The 23587-nt window shown below is 39.6% G+C and overlaps 1 protein-coding gene across 5 annotated transcripts in view; it reads right to left on the reverse strand.

The window, feature by feature from the left end:
- The window catches only part of EBF2 (EBF transcription factor 2), a 280406-nt gene that overhangs the window by 1233 nt on the left and 255586 nt on the right, over positions 1-23587 (reverse strand). Inside the window, exons 13-17 of one of the 5 annotated variants that reach the window (XM_034436842.3) lie at positions 22635-22691; positions 22015-22192; positions 18831-19016; positions 13782-13949; positions 6424-6492 (exon numbers count right to left, since the gene is read on the reverse strand). In XM_034436842.3, coding sequence (XP_034292733.1) covers positions 6464-6492; positions 13782-13949; positions 18831-19016; positions 22015-22192; positions 22635-22691 — 618 coding nt within the window. In that variant the 3' untranslated portion in view covers positions 6424-6463. Of the gene's footprint in view, positions 1-6423; positions 6493-10752; positions 10919-13781; positions 13950-18830; positions 19017-22014; positions 22193-22634; positions 22692-23587 lie in introns of those variants that run through there. The other 4 variants (XM_034436838.3, XM_034436841.3, XM_034436840.3 and 1 more) reach the window with 4 other exon arrangements.

Here is a 23587-nt window from a genome sequence, read left to right on the forward strand (position 1 = left end):
ATTAAGAGCATACTGATTAGAACATACATTTTTCATTTTATTTATGTATTTCAAAGGTTTATATGGCCACCCATCTTAAATATCTCTGGGTGGCTCACGGTAACATTTAAGCAATAATGAAAAATTTAAATGCATATCGATGTAAGCATAAACCTACATTCAAAGTTTCTAAAAGAAGCTAGAAGCATGTGTATCTGATTTGCAGCTGTCCACTCTACAGTTATTCTTTTATAAATACAGGGAAAAACAAACACATCCTCACACCTTCTTCCTTATAAATCCTAACGTATTTTGACACTCATTTTCCTATCATTCCAATGCTGAAAATGTTCTTTTCACCCGGGGAACCTTCAATGCACCCCTTCTTCTTTAATTTTACATGTAGGTTTCAATGTTTTCAACAGCCTCTAATGTTTACAATGCAATCCTATATTTGTCTACTCAAAAGGAAACCCTGTGGAATTTAGAGGGACTTACTCCCAATTAAGTAAATAAATATAAGATTGCATGGTTTATTTCCCATTTTGACAAGGGAAATAAGAGCTATTCCACCATTTTGGTTATATTCTATCTTAAGTTATGAATAACTTAGATGCTAAATACTAAATGAAATATTAGCCTTCTTCAGACATTTTTTAAAATTCATATGCTGGCAGACAAATGGTGTTTATTCTCTGTTCCAGCTCGTTTTTATTAGTTTTTGGTAACCATAGTGGGAGATTAGTAATTAATAGTCATCCTTTTTTTTTTTTTTTACTTCTCAAATTTATAATACAATCATATACAATTAGTGTGTGCATGCAGGGGGGAGGAGGAATGGAAATCCACAAAATACACCCGCCCCAAAAAAAGCAGTAACAAAAATGGCCAAAAGAAAATAAATTGAAAAGGAGGAGGGGAGGTAGGGAAAAATCTGAATTTCAGATTTGTAACACAAGTTCACCAGGATGAACTTGAATCTCTCCAAAGCATAGCCAATATTGGGCTTCAACTCTTGGACAGGATGTGGGGGGGGGGATTTTTTTATTTATATCCCACCTGTATTATTATACAAATAACTCAAGGCAGCCAACATATGTAACACATATCTTACTCCTTCACAACAACCACCCTGTGATGGGCTGAGAGAGAATAGCTGGCCCAAAGCCACCCAGTTGGCTTTCATGGCTAAGGCAGGACTTGAACTCACAGTCTCCAGCTTTCAGGTCTGGTGCCTTAACCACTAGACCAAACTGGCTCTCCATATGAAATAGGTCTTGTTTTCTCGGCTTTAACTTTGTTCAATACAAAGGGGTCTTTTAACACTCTCAAATTGGTAGTCAGGGGAATTGCCAAACTGTTTTTTAGACTTCCTCCATGAAAAGGTTTAGGGGAAATTTGTTTTCCTCCAACGAAACGAGAAATGATAAGAAAATAAATGTCCATCAAGGAGGCATGAGTGATTAAAACCAGAAAGGATATTTTTGATGAAAGACCAGGAAAGATAGCAATTGCTTTGGGCCAGCTCGATGCTTGCTTCGCTGCCATAAATCCCTTTCTAATACACGGCTTCTTCAATTATAAAATAATTGAAGGAATATTAATTGATTTCTAAAATGTCAAAATCTTTCCTGGTACAGAAGAAGGTGACTTGGTGGATTTTTGTAGCTTGGCTTTTGTTCTCGGAGGCTGTTCCCTCCCACCTCCCACCTCCTTCGGGGCTCTGCTGTCAAAAGCCTATTTCCCAGTCTGCACTACTTTTTATTGAATGTTTGTGAGCTTCGGATTAAGGTCTTACACCACTCGCAAAGCTGTAATTATTTTTGCCTGTATTACTATATATTGAATCGATGTAACTTTTCAATAAAGGTGGTTCAATGCAGGACAAGGCATTCGGTGATGAGTGGGGAATATAGGAACTGCCGTGATTATCCCTCAGGGATCCAGTTCTCTCTCTCTCGCCTTTATTTTACTTTATTGGAGAGAAATGGAAGAAAGAATTGGAGGTGAGCTGCATTGTATTAACCTCCAAAGGCAGCCATTATCAGATGAAATGCTTGATTAAACTTGTCAAAAATCAGCCAGAAGCTAAGGTGATGGGCACATCTTAGGCACTAATAATGCTAATAAACACATCTCTGAGAAAGAAACTCTTGCTTCTTTCCTTTTTTAAAAGGAAAAAAAAAAAAAAACCCAGAAAGTTTGAGCAGAATGGTCCTTAAGATGCAGCTAAATGAAGGAATGGAAAGAGAAGTGAGAATGTTTTTTTTTTTTTTAAAAAGTGCATTTCTGAGGGTGGAGAAAAGCTGCCACCATGTTCAAAGTTGGCTGCTTCTCTCGTCCAACATCAGTGGTCTCTGATGGCAAGTTTCTCAGCAGATTCCTATCAGATGCTCCACCAAATTGAGTTCCCACAATTGAATGAGGTAGCATGGTTCCAGAAGCTTAAAATGATGGGTTTAGATCTCATGAAGAATAGAGACGATGTGTAGCAGAAAGGAAGCAAATGGTGCATGGATTAGCACCCATGGATCATTGTTAGTTGCCTAATGGCAGGAAGTTGCTCTGGGCCTCCAGGAGCACAGACTATGGGCTACTTCCAAGTAATTACAACCTTTAACCAGAATCAAACATTAAATAAATGTCTTGCAACTTGCTAATGAAGGTGCTTCCACGTTTACAATTGTTTTGCACATTCTCCATATTTTATTTTTTTTTGCAGTACACATTGCATTCATTAAATGTGGACATTCCTATGAGAACGTTAATTGTTTTATTCAGTAGACGCCCTCAAATTCCTAGGTATTTAACATCTTTCTGACATGTTCAGGTAAATGCTGAACATGCATTTTATGTGTTACATAAAATTCATCGCAGCAAAACCATTGTGGAGCAATGGACTTCAGTGTGTCCATCATGAACCAATAGGGCCATGTCAGTTTTTAATATACAGATTTGGTAATGGTCAACTTTCATTGCTGTAACAGGTGGGAACATCTTGGATGAAAAAATACAAGGAAATTCCAGCATTATGGACTAAGCTTAGACATTTGGCGGGAAGGCAGAGAGATAGAAAGCAACAACAAGCTCCTTGCATATTGCTTCAAAGAATATTATATTTGCAGATCATTCATTATGCAATCATCAGGAGTCCAGTTTGATTTAAGGAAGTTTTTATTTAAAGAATTCCTTGATATCTCTCTGAATTTGGGACCATCCACCGTTCACTGGGAACTGGCTGATTTCTTTCAATATTTTGTGGGATCATTCACTGGGGCAAACTTACTGCTCCAGAGGCAATCAAATTTCGCAAGAGCTGAACTCAGTAATGAAAACAGGAGAGAGTTGAGTGTAAGCCCTTTCAAAAATCAGCCATACTTATTTAAAAGAAGAAAATGCAATGGCGTGTAACACTTCCTCTTTTCATTAGCTGCTTCTGACATGGCCTCTGAGGGATACTTCAGTAACTTGTTGGAAAAGGGAAAGAAAAACAGCTTTCGTTTGGTAACAAGATACATGATCGCTTTGGACATGCATTGCCCAAGTTCTATCAGATCTGAAATTTCTTTCATTACTAACACCATCACGTCTTCGATGTTTTTTTTCTTCCTCTTGGTAAAAGCCTTGTATCAAAATTGTTATAAAATGTACTTTGGGAAGCATTGTGGAATTCCAGGGTGCTGGTTTCCTCCCCACCAATCTCTGACACACCTAGCATCTAAATGCCCTGGGCCCAATGAAGAGAAACTGAGGTGTGATGGCCTCATTTTGTGTCCATTTCACAACATCAGGCTATGCATACTTCAGTTTGCTGGACACATGTGATTGTGTTATTTTATGGTTATGGGGCACCTAGGGATGAACTATGACTGGTGCAAGGGCATAGCTTTCTTGCAATGGCGATGTGTGTGATAATATTGGTTTGGGACTCATAGAAAACTAACAGTCCCCAAAACTGGTGGGGGGCAAGGGGGCAATCTGTGTGGCACAATATCACAATGCAAAGGCAACCCCTTTTGTGTATGCTTGTAACATAAAAGGCAATGCTTACGTTGTAACCTGGGGGGGAGAGATGCATTGTCAGTCTAACAAAACTTCAAGATTCAATGCATAGCTATGACGGCAAGTAGAAAACAAACTGGGAGTAGATCTACCTGGCAGTGGATACAGGATTGTTTTGCAGAAAGGCTTTTAAAACCTAATTTATTAATTAAAAGGGTCCACCTTTTAAAATTATTACAGGATGCTTTGTTGAAAAGAAATGAGAAGAAATTCAGAAATTGATGTCTCTCTCTCTCTATCTCTCTTTCTCTCTGTGTGTGTCTCTGTGTGTGTTTGTGTCTCTCTGTCTGTCTCTCTCTCCCTCTCTGTCTGTCTCTCTGTCTCTCTGTGTGTATCTCTCTCTCCCTCCCTCCCTCCCTCCCTCCCTCCCTCTCTCTCTCTCTCTCTCTCTCCCTCTCTGTCTGTCTCTCTCTATGTGTATCTCTCTCTCTCTCTCTGTCTGTCTGTCTCTCTCAGAGAGACAGAGAGACACAGAGACACACAGAGAGAGAGAGACAGAGAGATCATCAATTGTTTTGCTATTGGGCTCAGTATGCAGGATAATAAATGATGTTCTGCTCCCATTATTTAATCTATTTATCTACTTGCACTGTTTTGAACCTCATTGTGTTTTTAAAATCCCACATGGATGGAAAGAGAAAGAGAAAGACAGGAAGGAAGAGAGGGAGGGAGGGAGGGAGGGAGGGAGGGAGGGAGGAAGGAAAGAAAGAAAGAAAGAAAGAAAGAAAGAAAGAAAGAAAGAAAGAAAGAAAGAAAGAAAGAAAGAAAGAAAGAAAGAAAGAAAGAAAGAAGCACAGCAACCTGACCTGGGATTTCTCCAGCCCAAGCCTCATCATGTATCAAGATCCAGCCAGAAAAACGCCTCTTGTCAGTTTCAACTCCCTTGGACTCCTGGCAGAGGTGAAACTGACAAGGAGCTTCTCCAGATTGTGCCTCCAGGCCTTTCATCAGCTTTCACCTCCTGCTGCATCCCACAAGGTAGGAGCACTCAGGCTCCAAGTAATTTTATTGGGAGATGCATAGCCAGATGTGATCCCTTTGCCAGCTACATGCCTGCAGATAAAGGCAAGAGTTTTTTTGCTTTTTCAGCTGCCAATTCAAGCTACAGAGGTAGCAGGGAAGTAAATTAATCTCCCCTCCTATGAAGCACCTTGGAACCAAGCTAGCAAGTAATTATAATATTACAAGCTAAAAGGACTTGCATTCTTCTGTCACAAAATGAATGGATTTTATCAAGAAACAGATTGCAGCACTTTAAACCACAAACTGAGAATTTGGAGAAGAGTCTCATTTTTGCTATTCGGGACAAAAAGCTAACATTATATATCACTTTTCCAAACAATTTTCCCCACTATGAAATATTTTGAATGTGTTACCCTAATAAATACAATTTTGTGTATTATTTAAATTTGTGGGTTTTAATGGTCACAGTCATTCTGGTTTTCTATACCACTTAGAAAGGTGCATTTGACAACAATGGCAATAATATCAATATCAATAGCATTTTAGATTTATATACTGCCCCATAGCGCATTACATCACTCTCTGGGTGGTTTACAATGTAAGCATTTGCATATTGCCCCCAACAATCTGGGTCCTCATTTTACCAACCTGGGAAGGATGGAAGGCTGAGTCAACCTTGAGCCCATCAGGATCAAACTCCAGGCTGTGGGCAGAGTTTGCTTGCAATACTGCACTTAACCACTGCATCTCCAGGACTCATATATATATATATATTTGTTTTCTGAGGTTTTCGCGGGTGTTTGTATGTAGGTCTTTGGTCTCATTCGTCATCTTCAGGCTGGTGTTCTCGGCTTCGTGGCAGCTTGGCTGTGTTCTGATTGCTTGGGGGTTTGGCTGTGCTCTGATTGGATGGGGGGTTGGCTGTGCTCTGATTGGATGGGGGTGTGTTCTGTTTAGGTCCCACCTAGGTCCAAGCTCCCACCGAATCAGTTCACACCCCCACTAGCAGTTAAAAGGAAGAAACAGCTGCGATCTCACATTGCTCCTAGAAGCACGAAGCCAAAAACTCCAGCCTGAAGATGACGAATGAGACTTTGTCGAAACATCGTCAAGACGCTTCCAATTTTACGCGGGAGAAAACCTGAATAACCAAAGACCTACATACAAATACCCGCGAAAACTTCAGAAAACAAATATATATATCAGACAGAATGAATTTTTCTGCCATCTGCTTTCTTACTAAAGTCTGAACTGATCTGCCAATCTGCTTCTATCAAAAGATCTCTGCTTTGAGTTTCTCTTCTATTCTGTCTCACTTTTGAACTTTAACAAGTGTAATCATCATTAACAATAATACAGTACAAAATTCTGCGACAAGCAATCTTTGATAGCCCTGCTAGGTGGCAGCACCTAGCTGACCTTAGTTAAGTATGGCTGGATTTGTTAGTCCTTGGCTGGATTACCACCAGGAAATTCCAGAGTTGTAATCTAGAATGGGAAGTTGAAGAACAAACAAACAGAAGAAGACAATCACAAATAGTTCCGTATTACTACCAAGAAAACTACATGGACATACAGGTAGTGTTCGACTTACGACCACAATTGAACTCAAAATTTCCACTGCTAAGTAATACAGTTGTTAAGTGAGTTTTGTCCCACTTTATGACTTTTCCTGTCACAGTTGTTAGGGAAATCATTGTAGTAGTTAAGTTAGTAACCTAGTTGAATCTGTGCTCCTCATTGACTTGGCTTGCCAGAAGGTCACAAAAGGTGACACATACCCCAGGACATTGCAACCGTCATAAATATAAGACAACTGACTGAATTTTTAACACATGACCATGGGGATGCTTGCAATGATTGTAAGTGTGAAAAATGTTCATTGGTCACTTTTTTCAGTGCCATAGTAATGTTAAATGGTCATTAAATGAATGGTTGTAAGTCAAAGATTACCTGTATTTATGAAATTATCAGGAGTTGGGCATGAAATGGAAATTTTCATCTTAGTTAACCCAAATGTCTACATATAATCTTATACAATAATTGGATAACCTCTCTCCATAAGATTTTCATGATCTCACCCGCATCTTGTAGATCTCAAGATATTTTATCAATGTTAAAAACAATAAACTTAACTATTTTTCAAATTTAGTTTTGGGTGGGTACGGACTCTTTTATATGGAACTTTTTGATAGGTTGATATGGAACAGACCTGAACGAGCTTAGTATGATAAAAAACAAACAAACCTAGAGTAAACTATTACAAAATAGTTTACATTCCTCTTTGTCTCTCTTGGCAATTCCCTTGAATGCAGAATTTAGGAAGAGAGAGAGATTGGTTTGTACGTACGCACTACCTGGGGCTTTGTTTCCTTCTCAATGTCTACACCAGTGTTTCTCAACCTTGGCAACTTGAAGATGTGTGAACGTCAGCTTGTAAAATTCCCAAGCCAGCAAGCTCACTGGAGGATTCTTGGAGTTGGAAGTCCACACATCTTCAAGTTGCCAAGGTTGAGAAAGACTGGTCTAGATCATCAAGAGGCTATCAGATTTTGTGGACCCTTGTTTTGAACTGGACTTCCCCCAGTTAAACCCAAATTGGCTTAATTCTATGCTTCTATAGTTCAGCCATGTCCAATGTAAGCTCAACAAAACAAATGATTAAAAAAAAAATTCAGACTTCTGATTAGCATCTCAATTTTAATAGAAATAGTTACCATTACTATTATTAAGGTAACACGCTCCCACGCTTAAAAATGGAAGTTACATTCATACCTGGTACATAAATTGGTTACATCTTAATACATCTAAATTAATACATCTTCTAGATTTTCACATACACTGAAATATAAACTAACCAAACAGCAGAATCTTACCCAAGACAAATCTTTAATGAACATTAATAACGACTGCACTTAATGTGCTCTGCAAATGCAGAGACCGGATCATTAAGACCTGGTTAAGCGTGCTTCAGAAACCCAGCAATGGATCTCCCTTCTATCCTGCAAATCTAAAGTGATCCAATCTATTTTACAACCTCAGAATTGTGTTCCTGCCTTGTTCCTGCCCACAAAGTCTTGAACAAAACATCGCCTGTGCTCCAGTTCATTATCCCACGCTCTCTTTCACGCAAAACTATAAAGCTGCTTCGATTTAGAAAGTCCTATTAAAATTTGGAGAACGCAGTTTGATCCAAACTGTCAATCTGGTTTGGAGCGTCTAGTTCAAAAAGACAGATTCAGATGGCCAATCCAACTTGGAAAGCTGGTTTGTTTCTGAAATTCCAACTGAACCAAATCACAGCAAAGCTTGGTAGGGCCCATCATGGCTACCTGCTCTCTTGACCAATGAAAGGCTTTCTTATAGCAAGAGAAGCAACAACAGCATTCAAAGATGAGGCCTGAGAAATGGTAGGGATGGTTTTCCTGTTTAGAGGAACAAAGTAGCCACAGGCAAAGGTGGCTTAACCATTTGCACGGCTCCAGCAGTTTCCAATTTGCTGCTTTCCATCTGTGCTGAGGTGATTAGACACCGGGGTACTCATCACTCCGCTTTGCGTCATGTCACATTACATCTTCTCCACACTATTTTTAAGCAGGCTAAACGTCCAATGCAAAATCAGTGCCAGGCGTCTCCGATCAGGACACCTGCAATCCATTTGGAGTTGCTGACAAAGACGAGGCCCTACCGTTCCTAACCTACCTTGCCTGGCTGCGGAGCCAAAAAAAAATTAGAGCAGATGGCATACAGGGAGTGAAAAGCAGGAACGCCTGGCACTAGACAGGTCATCTAAGGGTGTCCACATGTCTTTCCCAACACCACTCAGGGAGCCAAGTTTCAAATAGGTTTCCTCCCTTGGGTAACATTAATGAGAACCATCAAGCAGCATGTTCTTCATCAAGGATTGGTAATAAAATCATGCAAATGCTATGCAGAACAGGTGAAAATCCAGAGTGGTTCACCTAATCCAACATCCTCTTGACACAATCGCTAGTTAGGTGATGTCTCTAGGAAGCTGGCAAGGAGATCTTGAATGCGGATGACTCCTCATGCTGTTGGCTTCTCTTCTCTCTCCAGAAAGTATACTAAATGACATGCTACGACTATCAATTTTTACATTTTAGCATGGCTAAACAATGGAATTGCTAACCTAAATTGCTTTTAGAATGCAAAAATCCATTATTTTATTAACTAAGTTTGTCCTGAGGTATGCTCAACTCAATTCTAGCATGTGTGAAGAGCCCCATGTTTAGTGCTAAATAATAAAATGGCCTGCCTTTCCCCAGCCCTATGATTCTGAAAAAGACTGGGATTTTTGCTCTAAATCAGGGGTAGGCAACTATGATAACCATGCCGGCTCAGGAATTCTGGGAGTTGAAGTCCATAAGTCATACAGTTGCCATAGCTGCCCACCCCTGCTCTAAATGGATAGTTGGATCATTGAGAAGTAGAGAACCTAATGCATATTTCTACCTTGGGTTCAAGATGGCAGATGGAAGCTTGGACACCATACTCTGATTATCTCACTAGGACTTAGGCTGCTTTGAGCTTTCAAAGTCTGATATAATGCTAGGTGGGGGAAAAGGAGGAGGATAAACACATTGTTGTGGTTCCGTTGCCTGAGCCTGGGCTATCGACAGATGCAGACTCTGAGAGTGAGGGAGAGGAGTTGGCAAGGCCTCCCTCTCCAGGACACTCCTCTCTGGCAATGCCTCCGGAGGACACCGAAGGCCAAGAGATAGGCCCAGAGCCAAGCACGTCCCCGCAGCCACAGGTGGACAGCGATGAAGGAGATAAGTGCTGGCTGGATCCTTGGCAGTGGCACAGGGGGAAGAGTGAGCAGCAGAGGGGAAGGCGTGCCAGAGATTAGTGAGTCACTGGACCACACCCCACAAGTATAAATGTGGGTGTGGTGGCCGGTTCAGTTTGTGATGAGCAAAAACTAGAAATAATCCATGATCTCTGCGTTACTGGAGTTCTGCCTGCCTTGTCGGACTGCATTTGGACTAATCCTTGTATTGCTGAAACTTTGCCTGCTTTATCGGAATGCTTGCAGTCTAATCTTTGTTTTGTGTGAGTAAAGTCTTGGCTAGCCACTGGGTTGCTGCCAGCTTTATATTCAAAGATTTTGTTGTGTGGCTTATTAACTCCGGGCTGTCTGTGGGGGTGCGTGTGTGGGACGGGCACAGAACACATAAACATCTGGCTCACTGCAGAGGCCAGGTAAACTTGATAGGAACTTATGACCTTCCTGACCAAAGAGTAGACCTCATTACATCCAAATGGATATTTACAATCTGTTTTGTTTGCCAAAAGCTCCAGATTGAATTCTATCTACAGGGAAGGTGGGAAATGTTCCTTTGAAGTTCTGGAAAGATGGCATTCACCAGTGTCAGTAGTACCATGTGAGATAGCCCCAGGAAATGGACTCCTATGTTTTCTCCCAGTCCTCAGTATAAACATGTTATTTAGGCTAGAGAAAGCTACATGATGTACCATAAAGTAGATTAAACGAACCTTTAGTTTATCATACTAAAATGCTCTATAATTTCATATAGTCTGCCACATACTAACCTCTATCTAAAGTTCCTGCCCCTGCTTTTGTAGTCTTTTTAGACTCTTGTTCTTATATATACATTCATTTTTAAATATTTTAGCTTTTAAAGTTATTATTACCAAGACCTTGATGTATCTATTATATTTTTTATTGTATTAAAAAATACATTAATACATTTAATACATTTAATTGTATTAAAAATACAATTTGCCCTCTTGATGCTGTTCTATGACAATGATAAATATTTGATTTAATCTGACATGTCACTTAGCCTGGAGAAAGTTACATCTTCAGGACCCGCGCTGAGCTTCTTTGGAGTAACTTGATTCAACTGAAAATCACTGTATTGGAACAGATCTGTGAAGCAAAGTGGCATTTTCACTTTTTTTTTTTTAACTTTTCAAATTGGAGTTGATGCTTTGCTCTGCTTTAGCATCTTTGGCCTTGCCATGGTTTTCTGAACATGTGCAGATGCCACCTGCCTTGAAGCGAACAACGGAAGAGGGCAACGTTCATCCACCACCCTCGGATGCTTCCCTCAGAATGGAAGCTTTGCCCTTGGACACAGCAATAAATCATTGACAGACTGACACCCCATCCTTAGCTCAGCTTCTCAACTTGAGTTGGCAGAAGAATCATTGAAGGCTAAGCTACATTAGGGTCTCTATAGCAGGCAAGAAGGAAGCTGCATTCACAACAGTTGAAAGCCTACAGCCAGATAAAGATGCCAAGAACTTTATATATCTTCAAGGGTTTAAACTGGAAGCTTCTTTCTCTGGTACTTCTGAACTAATCATATTTGGTGGAGAGCTAGGTAGCCTTAAAGGCAAGCAACTGTGGCAGGTTGACAGAACAGCATCTCTAGCTTCAGAACTGCTGTTTTTTTGCTTTGCCAGCCTCAATCTGTATAGTGAGCGCCAAGGCAGATCATGTCACCTCTGAGATTTGGAGCAAAGCTCCAAGGCATATATTACCCAGTTGGCAAAAGTCTGATCTTTGGAAATGCCTACAGACTTCTATCAATGGACTGCTTTGCGTTCTGTTGACTGGAATAGGGGAGGCCGGGGGAAAAAAAATCAATATGGCAGCGCTGGAGAATACAATTTATAGCATGTCACACAATAGACCACTCTTTTTCCCTGCCTCTATTCCACCTTTTTGACTGTTGGAATGGGGGTGAGGAATGGGGGGGAGGCTGGAATAAGGAAGAGGAAGGGTAAGAAAGGCACAGCATAATGAAGATCTGTCTTTCGATTACAAAAATTGGAGATTCTTGCACCAAAGACTTCAGTTGTTCTACCTTATCTTTAAGGGGTTTGAGAATGTCTTTCAAATTTCTTTGACTGGTGTTTTTAAATTTCTCTTGTTGTTGGAGGTACTGGAAGATTCTATTTCACATTTTCTCATCATTTGCTGCCCTCGCTTGCCAGTTTGAGAAACAGTTTTTACAGGATGCTTTTCTTCAAAAATTGAATTAAAATATGAGAAGTCAAAAAGGCTACAGATGGCAGAAGAGAGAGGACACTGTAGTGAAAGACAGTGTACTCACATATATTCTCTCCCCACCCCCAAATTTTTTTCCCCAGACTCTATTCATGAGATTGGCACTGTAATTTTTAAAAAGATTTTTTAAATCCTTTTTTATTACTTTTTAAAGTAATTTAAGGTGCAAGCATTACTCCTTCCTTCTCCTCTTTTCCACACAAAATCCCTGGGAGGTAAATTGGGCTGAGTCCCCCAGCCAGATTTCATGCCTAAGGAGGATCTAGAATTCCACGTCTCCTGGTGATTGGCCCAAAATCACCCAGCTAGCTTTCATGCCTAAAGTGGGACTAGAACTATTTTCTAGCCTAGTGCCTTAACTACTCAACCTTGGTCTTAGGTTTCTAAAGCAAATCCCCTTTAATCAAACTGAATGAGAACACACAGGAAAATTAAAGATGTGATCTTTTTTATGAATGAATGAATGAATGATATAAATAGAAAAAAAGGAGAAAGATTTGACTGATGATTTAAATGCAGATGGAAGTGATGTGTTTCCACATTGACTCATATAAGTTATTTGTACATCAGATTTAGATATATCTATAACAGCATTTTTTTTATTCCTATCCATTTTATGTAATGACCTTTTGAAACAATATATGGCATAGCCTTTTTTTATATAAAAACAGAAATGGATATTTTCTCAGCGGCAGGTGCAATTACATTGTCTGATGCAATGTTTTGGGAATTCAAATTAGTTTGATCATTTATTCATTCATTTGTATTAAATAATTACTTTGGAACAGCCCAATACTTAAGAAAATCACTACGGCCAGGATGTTCAGAAAGACCTGGGGATTGATGCCTGATGGGATTCTTCATTGCAGTTAGTGATTATTTTTATTTTTATTTTATACTTTATTATTTGCAAGTGACTTAGAGCCTTTGGGAAGAGATTAAAAAGCATATACTTATTGTAAGGAAGCAATAATGAAAGGAAATGAAAGGAAATGATTGTTGCGCTCACAAATTTTGGACAGTTTTGATCTGAGGTTTTGCAGTTTATGAGATGATTAGAATTCATAAAAGCTCTTGGTATTACTGCAGCTCTTGCAAGCTGACATCTTGTGAAAAGTTTTCTATACCACTCACAATGGAGAAATACTTGGCAAAGATGGGAAACTTGTGGAGATAGCTAAATTACCTTATTTGATTAGCAAAAAACCCCAGTATTTACATTTATCATTGACCAAAAGCTCTATTCTGCATAAAACAGAACAAAATGCATTTACAATTTCTGATTCTGCTTTTTTTCTTTTTTTTTGTAATCATAGTAAGAGATAACTTTATAATTGTATTTATATTTGCTGCAAAGGAGATTTGAAGCTTTGTTCTCTTTCTCTTTACTTTACTTTGTGCACTTTAATTTTATCTTCCTTTCCTGCTTTTACTCTTTTATTATTTTTTGTTAGTTAGGATCTGGCTTTCTGTGTAATTAATCAAAGACCGTGGGAAAAACCTAAGAAGGATAATGGGATAGGTGAGGATTATATGGGTACAATTCTGTGTACCACACTCCATTTTTAGGAGATTGCTTTGCACATAGGAACGGTGTGCAAAGTCCATGTTGAGGCATGCTCCCCCCCATTATAGTACCTTTGAAATAAAACCTATGACATATATAGAGATGAAGTTCTGGGAGAATGGTGGGTGAAGGAAGTAGATTTTTGCTTACCTCTAAACCCATTTCCATTGCCAGTGGAGCACGCTGGGGAAGGGGACCCCTGGGGTCGGATGACAGGAGCAAAGGCACTCTTTTGTTTGACAGCAGGAAAGACAGAGGAGGAGAATGGAAGGATGGAGGAACTGCTTGAAGAACCAACTGTGGGGCTTGAAGACATCACTGAGAGGGAGGAGATATCAACTTGAGTTAGAACAAGTAGGGACTTGGAAAGGCAAACAATCACAAATTTGCACAATCACATCACCCTTAAGAAACATCCAATTGAGACTTCCATAAATTCCATAGATTCAACAAATCTCTTTGGGTCCTAAACATTCAATTTCATTTATTATTGATTGATTGATTGATTGATTGATTGATTGATTGATTGATTCATTCATTCATTCATTCATTCATTGATTCATTCAAAGCAAATGAATGTCCCACAACAGATCTTTAATTCCAAGGATGCTACTGAGCCCCATATTATATTTCTAGAACATTTTTAAAATGTCAGTTGACTACAGACCAATGTTTTGCTTAAAATTGAATTTCATTGATTGATTGATTGATTGATTGATTCATTCATTCATTCATTCATTCATTCATTCATTCATTCATTCATTCATTCATTCATAGCAAATGAATGTCCCACAACAGATTTTTAATTCCAAAGATGCTACTGAGCCCCATATAATATTTCTAGAACACTTTTAAAATGTCAGTTAAATGTACAGTAAATGACTAGTAAATTTTAAATGACTAGTAAAATGAGATGGTAGGTTTAACCTGTTGTGATTAATAAAATCAGAATGCAGGGTATCAGGTTATTTATTTATTTGTACCCCACCTTTATTATTTTTACAAATAACTCAAGGTGGCGAACATATCCGACACATCTTCCTCCTCCTAATTTCCCTAACACCACAAACCTGTGAGGTGAGTTGGGCTGAGAAAAAGGGACTGCGCCAGAGTCACCCAATTGGCTTTCATGGCTAAACTGGGACTAGAATTTTATAGTCTCCTCCTTTCTAACCTGGTGCCTTAACCAGACTGTTATACTTGCCTAAATATTATTTTTTATGATGATTGTAAATGTATAATACATCAATTTAATGGTTACTCTTGATGCATTCTACATGAGCTGATTACATTTGCTATCATTTCCATAGGTGGGCACAGTGGGAAATGTGGTCCGATAGATCTGGATCACATTTAAAATGAGCAAACAAATTTCATTTTGGGTTAAGATGCTTCCATTAATCTGTGGCACCCCCACAGAATCACCACTATACTTCACATTGCTGTATATCTCCTCTAGCTTTGAATGATTCTCTAATTTTATTTTTCTCAAGGATCTGTCTGCATCTCATTGTAAACTCTGATGGTCAGGAATATATAATTCAGCTGTTTTGTTTTTTGTTTTTTGTTTCTTTTTCTCTGGAACTGAAACTTGGCACACACAATTCAGCCAGGAAGCAGAATTTGTAAGTTTTCTTGTTTCTTAAAAAAAAAAAAAAAAAAAAACCCAGCAAACATCTGTTTGGCCAACTTTAAACTCTCTGTGCAAAAGTAATCAACATTTCAGATTTTTTTTCTTGGTGACTTTCTTTTTCTTTTTCCAAACAGGCCATTTATTACTAAAAAATTCAAAATGTTCTCATCCTATAAGTGCAGACAAGTGTGGAAAATAATTCAATACTGCCACTGGTTAATAAACATGTTATATAATTGGATATAGACATGGAAGTAGTGCCTGCTGGTTTGGGATTTATCCACCCTGGGTGGGTGGATAAATCTGTCCTCAAAATCATACATCAAACACAAACACACATACACACACTCATACATGCACACAGCCCTTTTTTCCTGGGAATATCATCCACTTTATTCTTAGGGTGCTTGAGAATGTTTTAATTTTCCTCCTGACTCTGAAATCAATCCTAGCACATTCGCTAGAATTTAATCTCACTTTTACAAAACTGCAGTTATTTGCTTGTTTATAGCAATAGCAATAGCATTTAGACTTATATACCGCCTTACAGTGTTTTTACAGCCCTCTCTAAGCATTTTAAAGAGTCAGCCTATTGACCCCAACAATCTGGGTCCTGGTTTTACCCACCTCGGAAGGACGGAAGGCTGAGTCAACCTTGAACCTGGTGAGATTCGAACTGCCAAATTTCAGGCAGCCGGCAGTCAGCAGAAGTAGCCTGCAGTACTGCACTCTAACCACTGCACCACTGCGGCTTTATTTAGCCTTTGAGTTGATCTTGATTCCTGGTGACTACCTGGAGAAGACCATTTGACATTCTTGACAATGTTTTTTGAAGTGTCTCACCAGGACCTTCTTCCTAGGACTGAGAGAGACTGACCAGCCCAAAGTCACCCTGTTGGCTTCATGCTTAAGGTAGGAATGGATTTCACCGTCTCTTGACCTCTGTCTCTCTCTTCCCCCCACCAACCAAATAATATGTTTGTTTTTTTTTAAAAAATGTAGTTAATAGTGGTATCAAAGTCTATTATCACTAGCTGCAGTCTCTTTATTGATGGTCCTGTTGCTATTATAATAAGACCTGGTGTTGACCATGGCATTCTTTGCAGTGGTGGAATTCAAATTTTTTTACTACAGGTTCTGTGGTGGGAGTGGTGTGGCTTGGTGGACGTAGCTTGGTGGGCATGGCAGGAGGAGGATACTGGAAAAACTCCATTCCCACCCCACTCCAGGGGAAGGATACTGCAAAATCCCCATTCCCTCCCCATTCCTGGGAGAAGGATATTGCAAAATCCCCATTCCCTCCCCACTCTGGGATCTGCCAGTGGTGGCATTTGCCGGTTCTCTGAACTACTCAAAATTTCCGCTACCAGTTCTCCAGAACCTGTCAGAACCTGCTGAATTTCACCCTTGATTCTTTGCCGGAAAAGCAAAGTTTTAATCATTCTTCTAGATTCAATGGTGTAGACAATGAGATATTCCCCCCCCCCCAAGTCCTAATCCATGACTTCTCAGCAATATTCAGAAGAAACCTCAATTCTTACCCCATTCTACTCTAATATCTCCAAGGAAGCAAAAAAGGACCTGGAATTCATTTGCAGCTGAGCCCTGAGTAAAAATTTAAATGGGGGAAGAGCTGCTTTTCATAGAACAACGAAAGTTATTTTGGACTATCCTTAAAACATACACATCAACATGGAGAAGATGTTTTTAAGGGACTTATCTTTCATATATGGACGTGATTTTTGCAGATCATGGTACTTAGTCTAGTTGTCCCACAAAGTGCCTGAATTTCTCTAACTTGTTTGCCCTGGCTAAAACAGAGTTGGCCAGTTGCAGGCTAGTGTGCTGCAGTCCATTCAAACAGTAAAACTGTTATGTGTATAAAATTGGAGGATGGTAGGAAAGGAAAAAGATAAATGAAAGATTGAAAACATACACACACATACACACACCAGGGCTTTGGATAAAGCACTTTGGAAGGTTGTCTTCTTTCTTGATGATCTCTCTTGGAACTGTGGCTTTCTGAGAAGAAAGCTGAGAACAGATTTCCTGTAAGGGGGCCACCACTACTAAGCCCAAGGCATTGTGGACATGAAAATAACAACATCCAACCACGTACATTAACTGCACACTGATTCCTTTTGTATTAAGGTAAAGGTAAAGATTCCCCTTGCACATATGTGCTAGTCGTTCCCAACTCTAGGGGACGCTGCTCATCTCCCGTTTCAAAGCTGAAGAGCCAGCACTGTCCGTAGTCATGAGACCACGTCTCCGTGGTCATCTGGCCAGCATGACTAAACACCAAAGATGCACAGAACACTGTTACCTTCCCACCAAAAGTGGTCCCTATTTTTCTACGTGCTTTCGAACTGCTAGGTTGGCAGAAGCTGGGACAAGTAACGGGAGCTCACCCCGTTACACAGCACTAGGGATTCGAACTGCTGAACTGCCGACCTTTCGATCAACAAGCTCAGCATCTTAGCCACTGAACCACCACGTCACTTGGTATTAAAGGAGACAATAATTTAGGAACAACTGCTGATGAATATTTCTGATAATGGAGGACTACATATTTCCTCTCCTTTCGGTACTCCTTTTCTTTCTCATCTGGGAACATTCTCATGCTCTCTGTTCTTTCTCTCCCTCCCCATACACAACTTCAAAAAAGGTTGTTATAGTTAAAGGTTAATAATAATAAAATCAACTTGTGGCCAACTTGGAGCTTGGATCTGCTTGTGGGCCACTCCTGGCATTGGAGATCAGAACAAAACAAGGAGAGCAGGGCAGACAGAAGTTATGGATTTTGATGGGCTATTAGATTCCCAGCTGCTGGTGCTGAAGAAGTGGTGAAATGTAAAATTTGTTACTACTGGTTCTGTGGGCGTGGCTTGGGGGGGAATGTGACTAGGTGGGTGTGGCCAACTTTTTTTTTTTTGACATTTTTAAAGCATTTTTTTACAACCTATTCGGGAGAATAGGTTGTACAAAATGCTTTTAAAAGTAAAAAAAGAGGCTCTAACAAGTGACCGTCAGAGCTTTTTTTTTTACTTTGAAAAGCATTTTTTTACAACCTATTCGGGCGAATAGATGGTAAAAAGATGCTTTTAAAAAGTAAAGAAAAGGCTCTGATGATCACAGCCTTTTTTTACCTTTTAAAAACAGGAAGTAATGACACCCAGGTGAGTGGGCGGAGCCTTGCGCCACCATCGCTACTGGTTCTCCGAACCGCCTGCTACAATCGCTACCGGATTGCCCGATCCGGTCCGAACCAGGAACATTTCACCCCTGTGCTGAAAGATACCAAGATCTAAAATTCCAGAGAGACCGAGCCACCTAATACATTTGTGGCAGATAACCACAAGCAGTTGACAAAAGCACTCCTGTGTTCTTGCAAAGCTTGCTCTGCAGAATTTTGGGGCTTAATTGTCTCATTACAAAGTTGAGGCACCTTCTGGCAGATGACCCAAAGAAAGGAAATAAACATTTTCTGACAGATTGCCTCTTAACTTAAGCCAACCCCAAGGTCATCTGGAGCTGGAGGAAGAGAAGAGAAGGAAGCTACTCACAGCCATAGGGCGATCCTGTGGGAGAACCGTTAATAAATCCAGGTGAACTGGGAACAGTCAGGTTGGACATGGGGACATTGCTGTAGCCGTTCATGCTGTTACTGGGGGTGCTGTAATTAGACTGCTGAGGGGTCGTGCTGGAGGAATAACCTCGTGGGGATATGCTGCTTGTGTTACGGATGTAGCCTGCAAGAAATAAACATTTCACCGAGCGTCCATCAGTAAAGATAACAGGATGGTCTCTCTTAGACATGCACTCTTCTGTTATCTGGATCATGAATAGATTCATTCTTTCATTCAATCTTTATTATGGTCATGGATCAGCACAAAAAATTAAGCATATTTAAAATAAAGCAAATCTGATCAAAACCAAACAAGTAGTTTAATTTTGCTGTTGGTTTCATCTGTTGACCGTGGCTTTCTTCTGTATAGTTGATAGATGTCAGGCCAAATACTTTGGGTAAACAGTGTTCTAGAAATGTATAAATTGTGTGGCCTGCATCACAAGGGGGGATTATTATTTTTTGAAATATATTTATCATTATTCAATTAGGGGGACAATTTATGTATAGGTTTGTTTTGTTTTTCCTTTTTGAGGCACGTTATTTTCTCTTTGTGTCGTCTTGTCTAGTTTCGTTTCACTTTTATATTTCCTTTCCTTCCTCCTCCCTGGTTTTTTGGAGTTTGTATTTTAACATTTAAAATTTAAAAAGAGAGGGGGGGGGAGAGAGAGGAAAAATAGCATGAAAAAGTGCCCAAGTATATAACAAAATAACATTTCCCCTGGAATCAGAATCCTAAATAATGATGAAAAAAAAATCATTCTCTTAGCTTCGTCGATCTAAATAAAACGTGAGGGTTTACTTTCACTCTTTTCCAAAGGAGAAAAGAATTTCAATTTAATCCTCAAGGGTGGACTATGGCATTCTTATTTAGTTACCAGATGGCCGAGAAGTGTGTGTGAATGCTACATTTTTTTTTTTAATTATACAATCCTCCTTCCAGCAGTCTGCAGCCTCTTTGGTTCCTAACACTTCAGTTAAGTCCCAGAGAAAGATCTCAAGAAGGAACTTCTTTCATGGGGTTTTCAGTTTGGAAGTGAGAATGGTGAGGGGGGATTGTGAGAGCGATTGAAAAATATGTAAAAGAAAACAACCATTAGGATCATTTTCTTGCTCCTTCAAAGCAATATGCGTGGAAAAGAAAGGGAAAAAATATGCATTCAAAAATGTAGATAACGGTGGAAAACAGACCTCATTTTCCACTGGGGAAGAAACCGAAAGGCAAAATTTGGCATAGTATTAGTTCAGCTTAAGGAAATCGAAGCCCTGGCTGTCCTTTGGACAGACAGATACCGAGACACAAGCTCAAATATGTTGGTCACAAATGAGAAGAGAGGACTCATTGGAAAAGGCCCCAAGGTTGGGAAAGATGGAAGGAAAAAGGAGAAGGGGATGGCAGAGGATAGATAGTGTGATTGACACAATGAATGTAAGTCTGGGCAAACTCCAGCAGACATTGAAGGACAGACTCTTGTGGTCCAAGGGGTTGTGAACAGTCAGATATGACTTAGTGACTGAACAACAACAAATAATTCAGCTTATGAAGTGAAATATAGAATTCCAGAGTTGAAAAAAAAATTTGGGGAGTTTTGTTATAACGTGGGCTGTCATCTTGTTAGATGATTGTCCAATCATGAAAAAAAAAAGGCAACCTCACCAAGTCAAGAAGAAATTGTTTGATAGTCAAACAGCTCCTACTATTGGGAAGTCTTACTTAAGCTTACACCAAGCAATCTCCCTCTAGAGCCTCCAGTTCTAGTTTTGTCAAGCAGAGCAACAGAAAATAAACGTTTATCTTTAGAAAGTTACCGCTTCTAAGCTGCTTCACTGATATTCCTACTCCAAACATCTGTTTTATCAAATAAGGCTGTCATATTAGGAATCTTCTATTATTTCGTGTGTATCTAGCCATTTATGTATGCATTTTTAAAACTGACAATGTTACCTAGTTGGGTAATAAAACAATGGAGCTCAGCTAGCACCAATTCAACCCTAAACTACAAATATTTTCTATTGATAAAATTATTATTGTCAAAGATTGCATAGTATGCAAGAAAGAAAGAAAGAAAGCTCAAAGACCATCAAGGACCCTTCATGTCAACCTTGAGCTACAAATATTCTCCTTTTTTGCATAATATGATGTGCTAATACAGGGGTTGTCTACAACCCTCCAAAACCTCTTTTTACAATGTGTAGTTAAGATACATATCTGAAGGCAGTGGCTGAGCTATATTTTCAAATGGATACAGCACGTACTTTGAATTATAAATACCCTTTCACAGTATGGTGGATATTGTTGGGTCAATCACATCCACTTTGAGAGACTATAAATCCGTTCAGGATTTTATAGATCCATTCAAAATCTTCTTTAATTCTGCATAGTTTTTCATTTCTCTCTAAGATCAGAGTCCTCAGATGATTAATCGCAGGGTTTGTATTTCAAGGTTAAAAGCCAAATAAGTGTGCTGATGCTGCTACTAACTCCACAAATACAGTTTTGCAGGATAAAACATAAGGTCCTCTCTAAAGATCTGTTGCAGCCTCTCACCCTCAAGCAAGCTCCACTAGTTGACAAGTACTTCACTTTGTTTGACAACATATGTACATTTCACCAATCAGATCTGCATGTTGAAAGAATGTGAAAGGGTGTTGTTTCAAGATCTGGAAAAAATTAGCACACTTGTGTTTTTAATATTTATAAGTTTAACATGGGATTTGCTGCAAATTGTGGTCAAGGCTGCACCTTCTCGAGGGTTTCGGCAGAAATCCATGGTCAATTCTTTTCCCCCCACAAAGGATGGATTTTAAAAGGTAAACTGTTTGAAAATTGTAAGAGAAAGAAATGGATTTATACAACACGTGCATATGAACTACAGGGACGGTTAAAGCTATGGATGGGCAATGTTTTAGAAGAAAATTAAAAAGAGAACAGTATGACATGGACAATACTGAAACCAATTTTTTTTATAAATAAAGAAAACAATGTATTATTATGGTGGCCTTGGTAATTAATAAGGGCTACATCTTGATTAAGCCATGACCAATATTTCCCAGTTTCTGGCCAGAATTTTCTTGAAGCGAAACCTTCATTCATTGTGCACCTTTCAGTTCAGCACTTTTACCTTGATTATTCCCTTGTGTGGACTCAGAGATGCTGACTCCCAACTGGCTGCCATAGGAGTTGATGCCCATCATGGCACTGTGAGCAGGAGAGCTGGACAAAGCAGGGATCTGGCCTGGATTTCTTGGGACGCTGTAAAGAGCTTCCGCAATATCAGCAGCTCGCTTCAGAATAATGTCCTGAAACAAGCAAACAACAAGAACAAAAATCAGCATAAATTTTATTCCAGGTGGACTGATTTGCTTTACAAATTAAAAAAAGAAGAAGAAGAAAAAATCCTCCCCAGATGTTCAGCAAATATGTGTCTTGAGATGAAGAGGGACCAGGTAAGATGTGTAAGAAAATACCAAGATCAGGTCGGCTGCTACTGCTGTTGTTATTTCTAATTTCTAAGGTTTCATTTCAAATAGGCTCTCAGGCTAATTATACTTGGCTAACTGGCTAATTTAAAAGTCCTCTTCCTCCAAGGTTTCATACTGTAAAGAGTAAACTGTTCCTTTCCGCTTGGCCTCTCTGTGCAGTGGAAGTCTAGCAAAGTAAAAGGGTATCAGAAGGAAAAAATAAAGGAGAATAAAGGAGAAGATGCCAGAAAGAGAAAAAGGGGTACCCCCCCTCACTTGCCTCAACTCCATCAACTTTTGACATCCGAAATAGCTCTCCTTGAGGGAGATGAATGGTCTAGAAACATGAAATATAAATAAATAAAGTCACTCTGATGAGAAATGTAGAAAAAAATACTATTCACTCCTCACCTAGAGCCCAGATGAGCCATCTGTGGGTCCTAAAGCTGAAACACATAATAACCTAAAAAAGCCCTGTGGATCTGACACTTGAGAACTCTAACAGGTGTTATCTGTCCCTGTTTTGGGAGGGCACTGAATGGGAGGGAGAGAATGGGAAGAATGAATAAATATCATAGAAAAAGAGGACTAGAAAAACTGGTAGATTGAAGGCAAAGAAATAAAAGGTAAAGGTAAAGGTTCCCTTTGCACATATGTGCTAGTCGTTCCTGACTCTAAGGGGAAGTGCTCATCTCTGTTTCAAAGCCAAAGAGCCAGTGCTGTCTGAAGACATCTCCATGGTCATGTAGCTGGCATGACTAAATGCCAAAGGCACACGGAACGCTGTTACCTTCCCACCAAAGGTGGTCCCTATTTTTCTACTTGCATTTTTACGTGCTTTCGAACTGCTAGGTTGGCAGAAGCTGGGACAAGGAACGAGATCTCACCCCATTACGTGGCACTAGGGATTCGAACAGCTGAACTGCCGACCTTTGGATCGACAAGCTCAGCGTCTTAGCCACCGCGTCCCCTAAAGAAATAAAGAACGGGCTAAAAGAAGATCTCCAAATTACAAGCTTTTAAAAATGTTTATAAAACTTTTTAGAAGTTTCTGTAGAAGCCAACCTTCTCTGTTTGCAGACTATCTGGATTGAAATAAAATAACCCAATAGAGAAGACTAGAAATTAGCACATCAGAAATTTCATCAGACAGGATGATGGAGGAGGAACAGAACTAGCAGGTTGTACACCCATCCTCTGCAAACAGAGTTTGGAAGAAGGAGAAATTGTCTC

Source organism: Pantherophis guttatus, chromosome 9, assembly GCF_059756535.1.
Source record: "Pantherophis guttatus breed Tessera chromosome 9, ASM5975653v1, whole genome shotgun sequence".
NCBI classification, from domain to species: Eukaryota; Metazoa; Chordata; class Lepidosauria; order Squamata; family Colubridae; genus Pantherophis; species Pantherophis guttatus.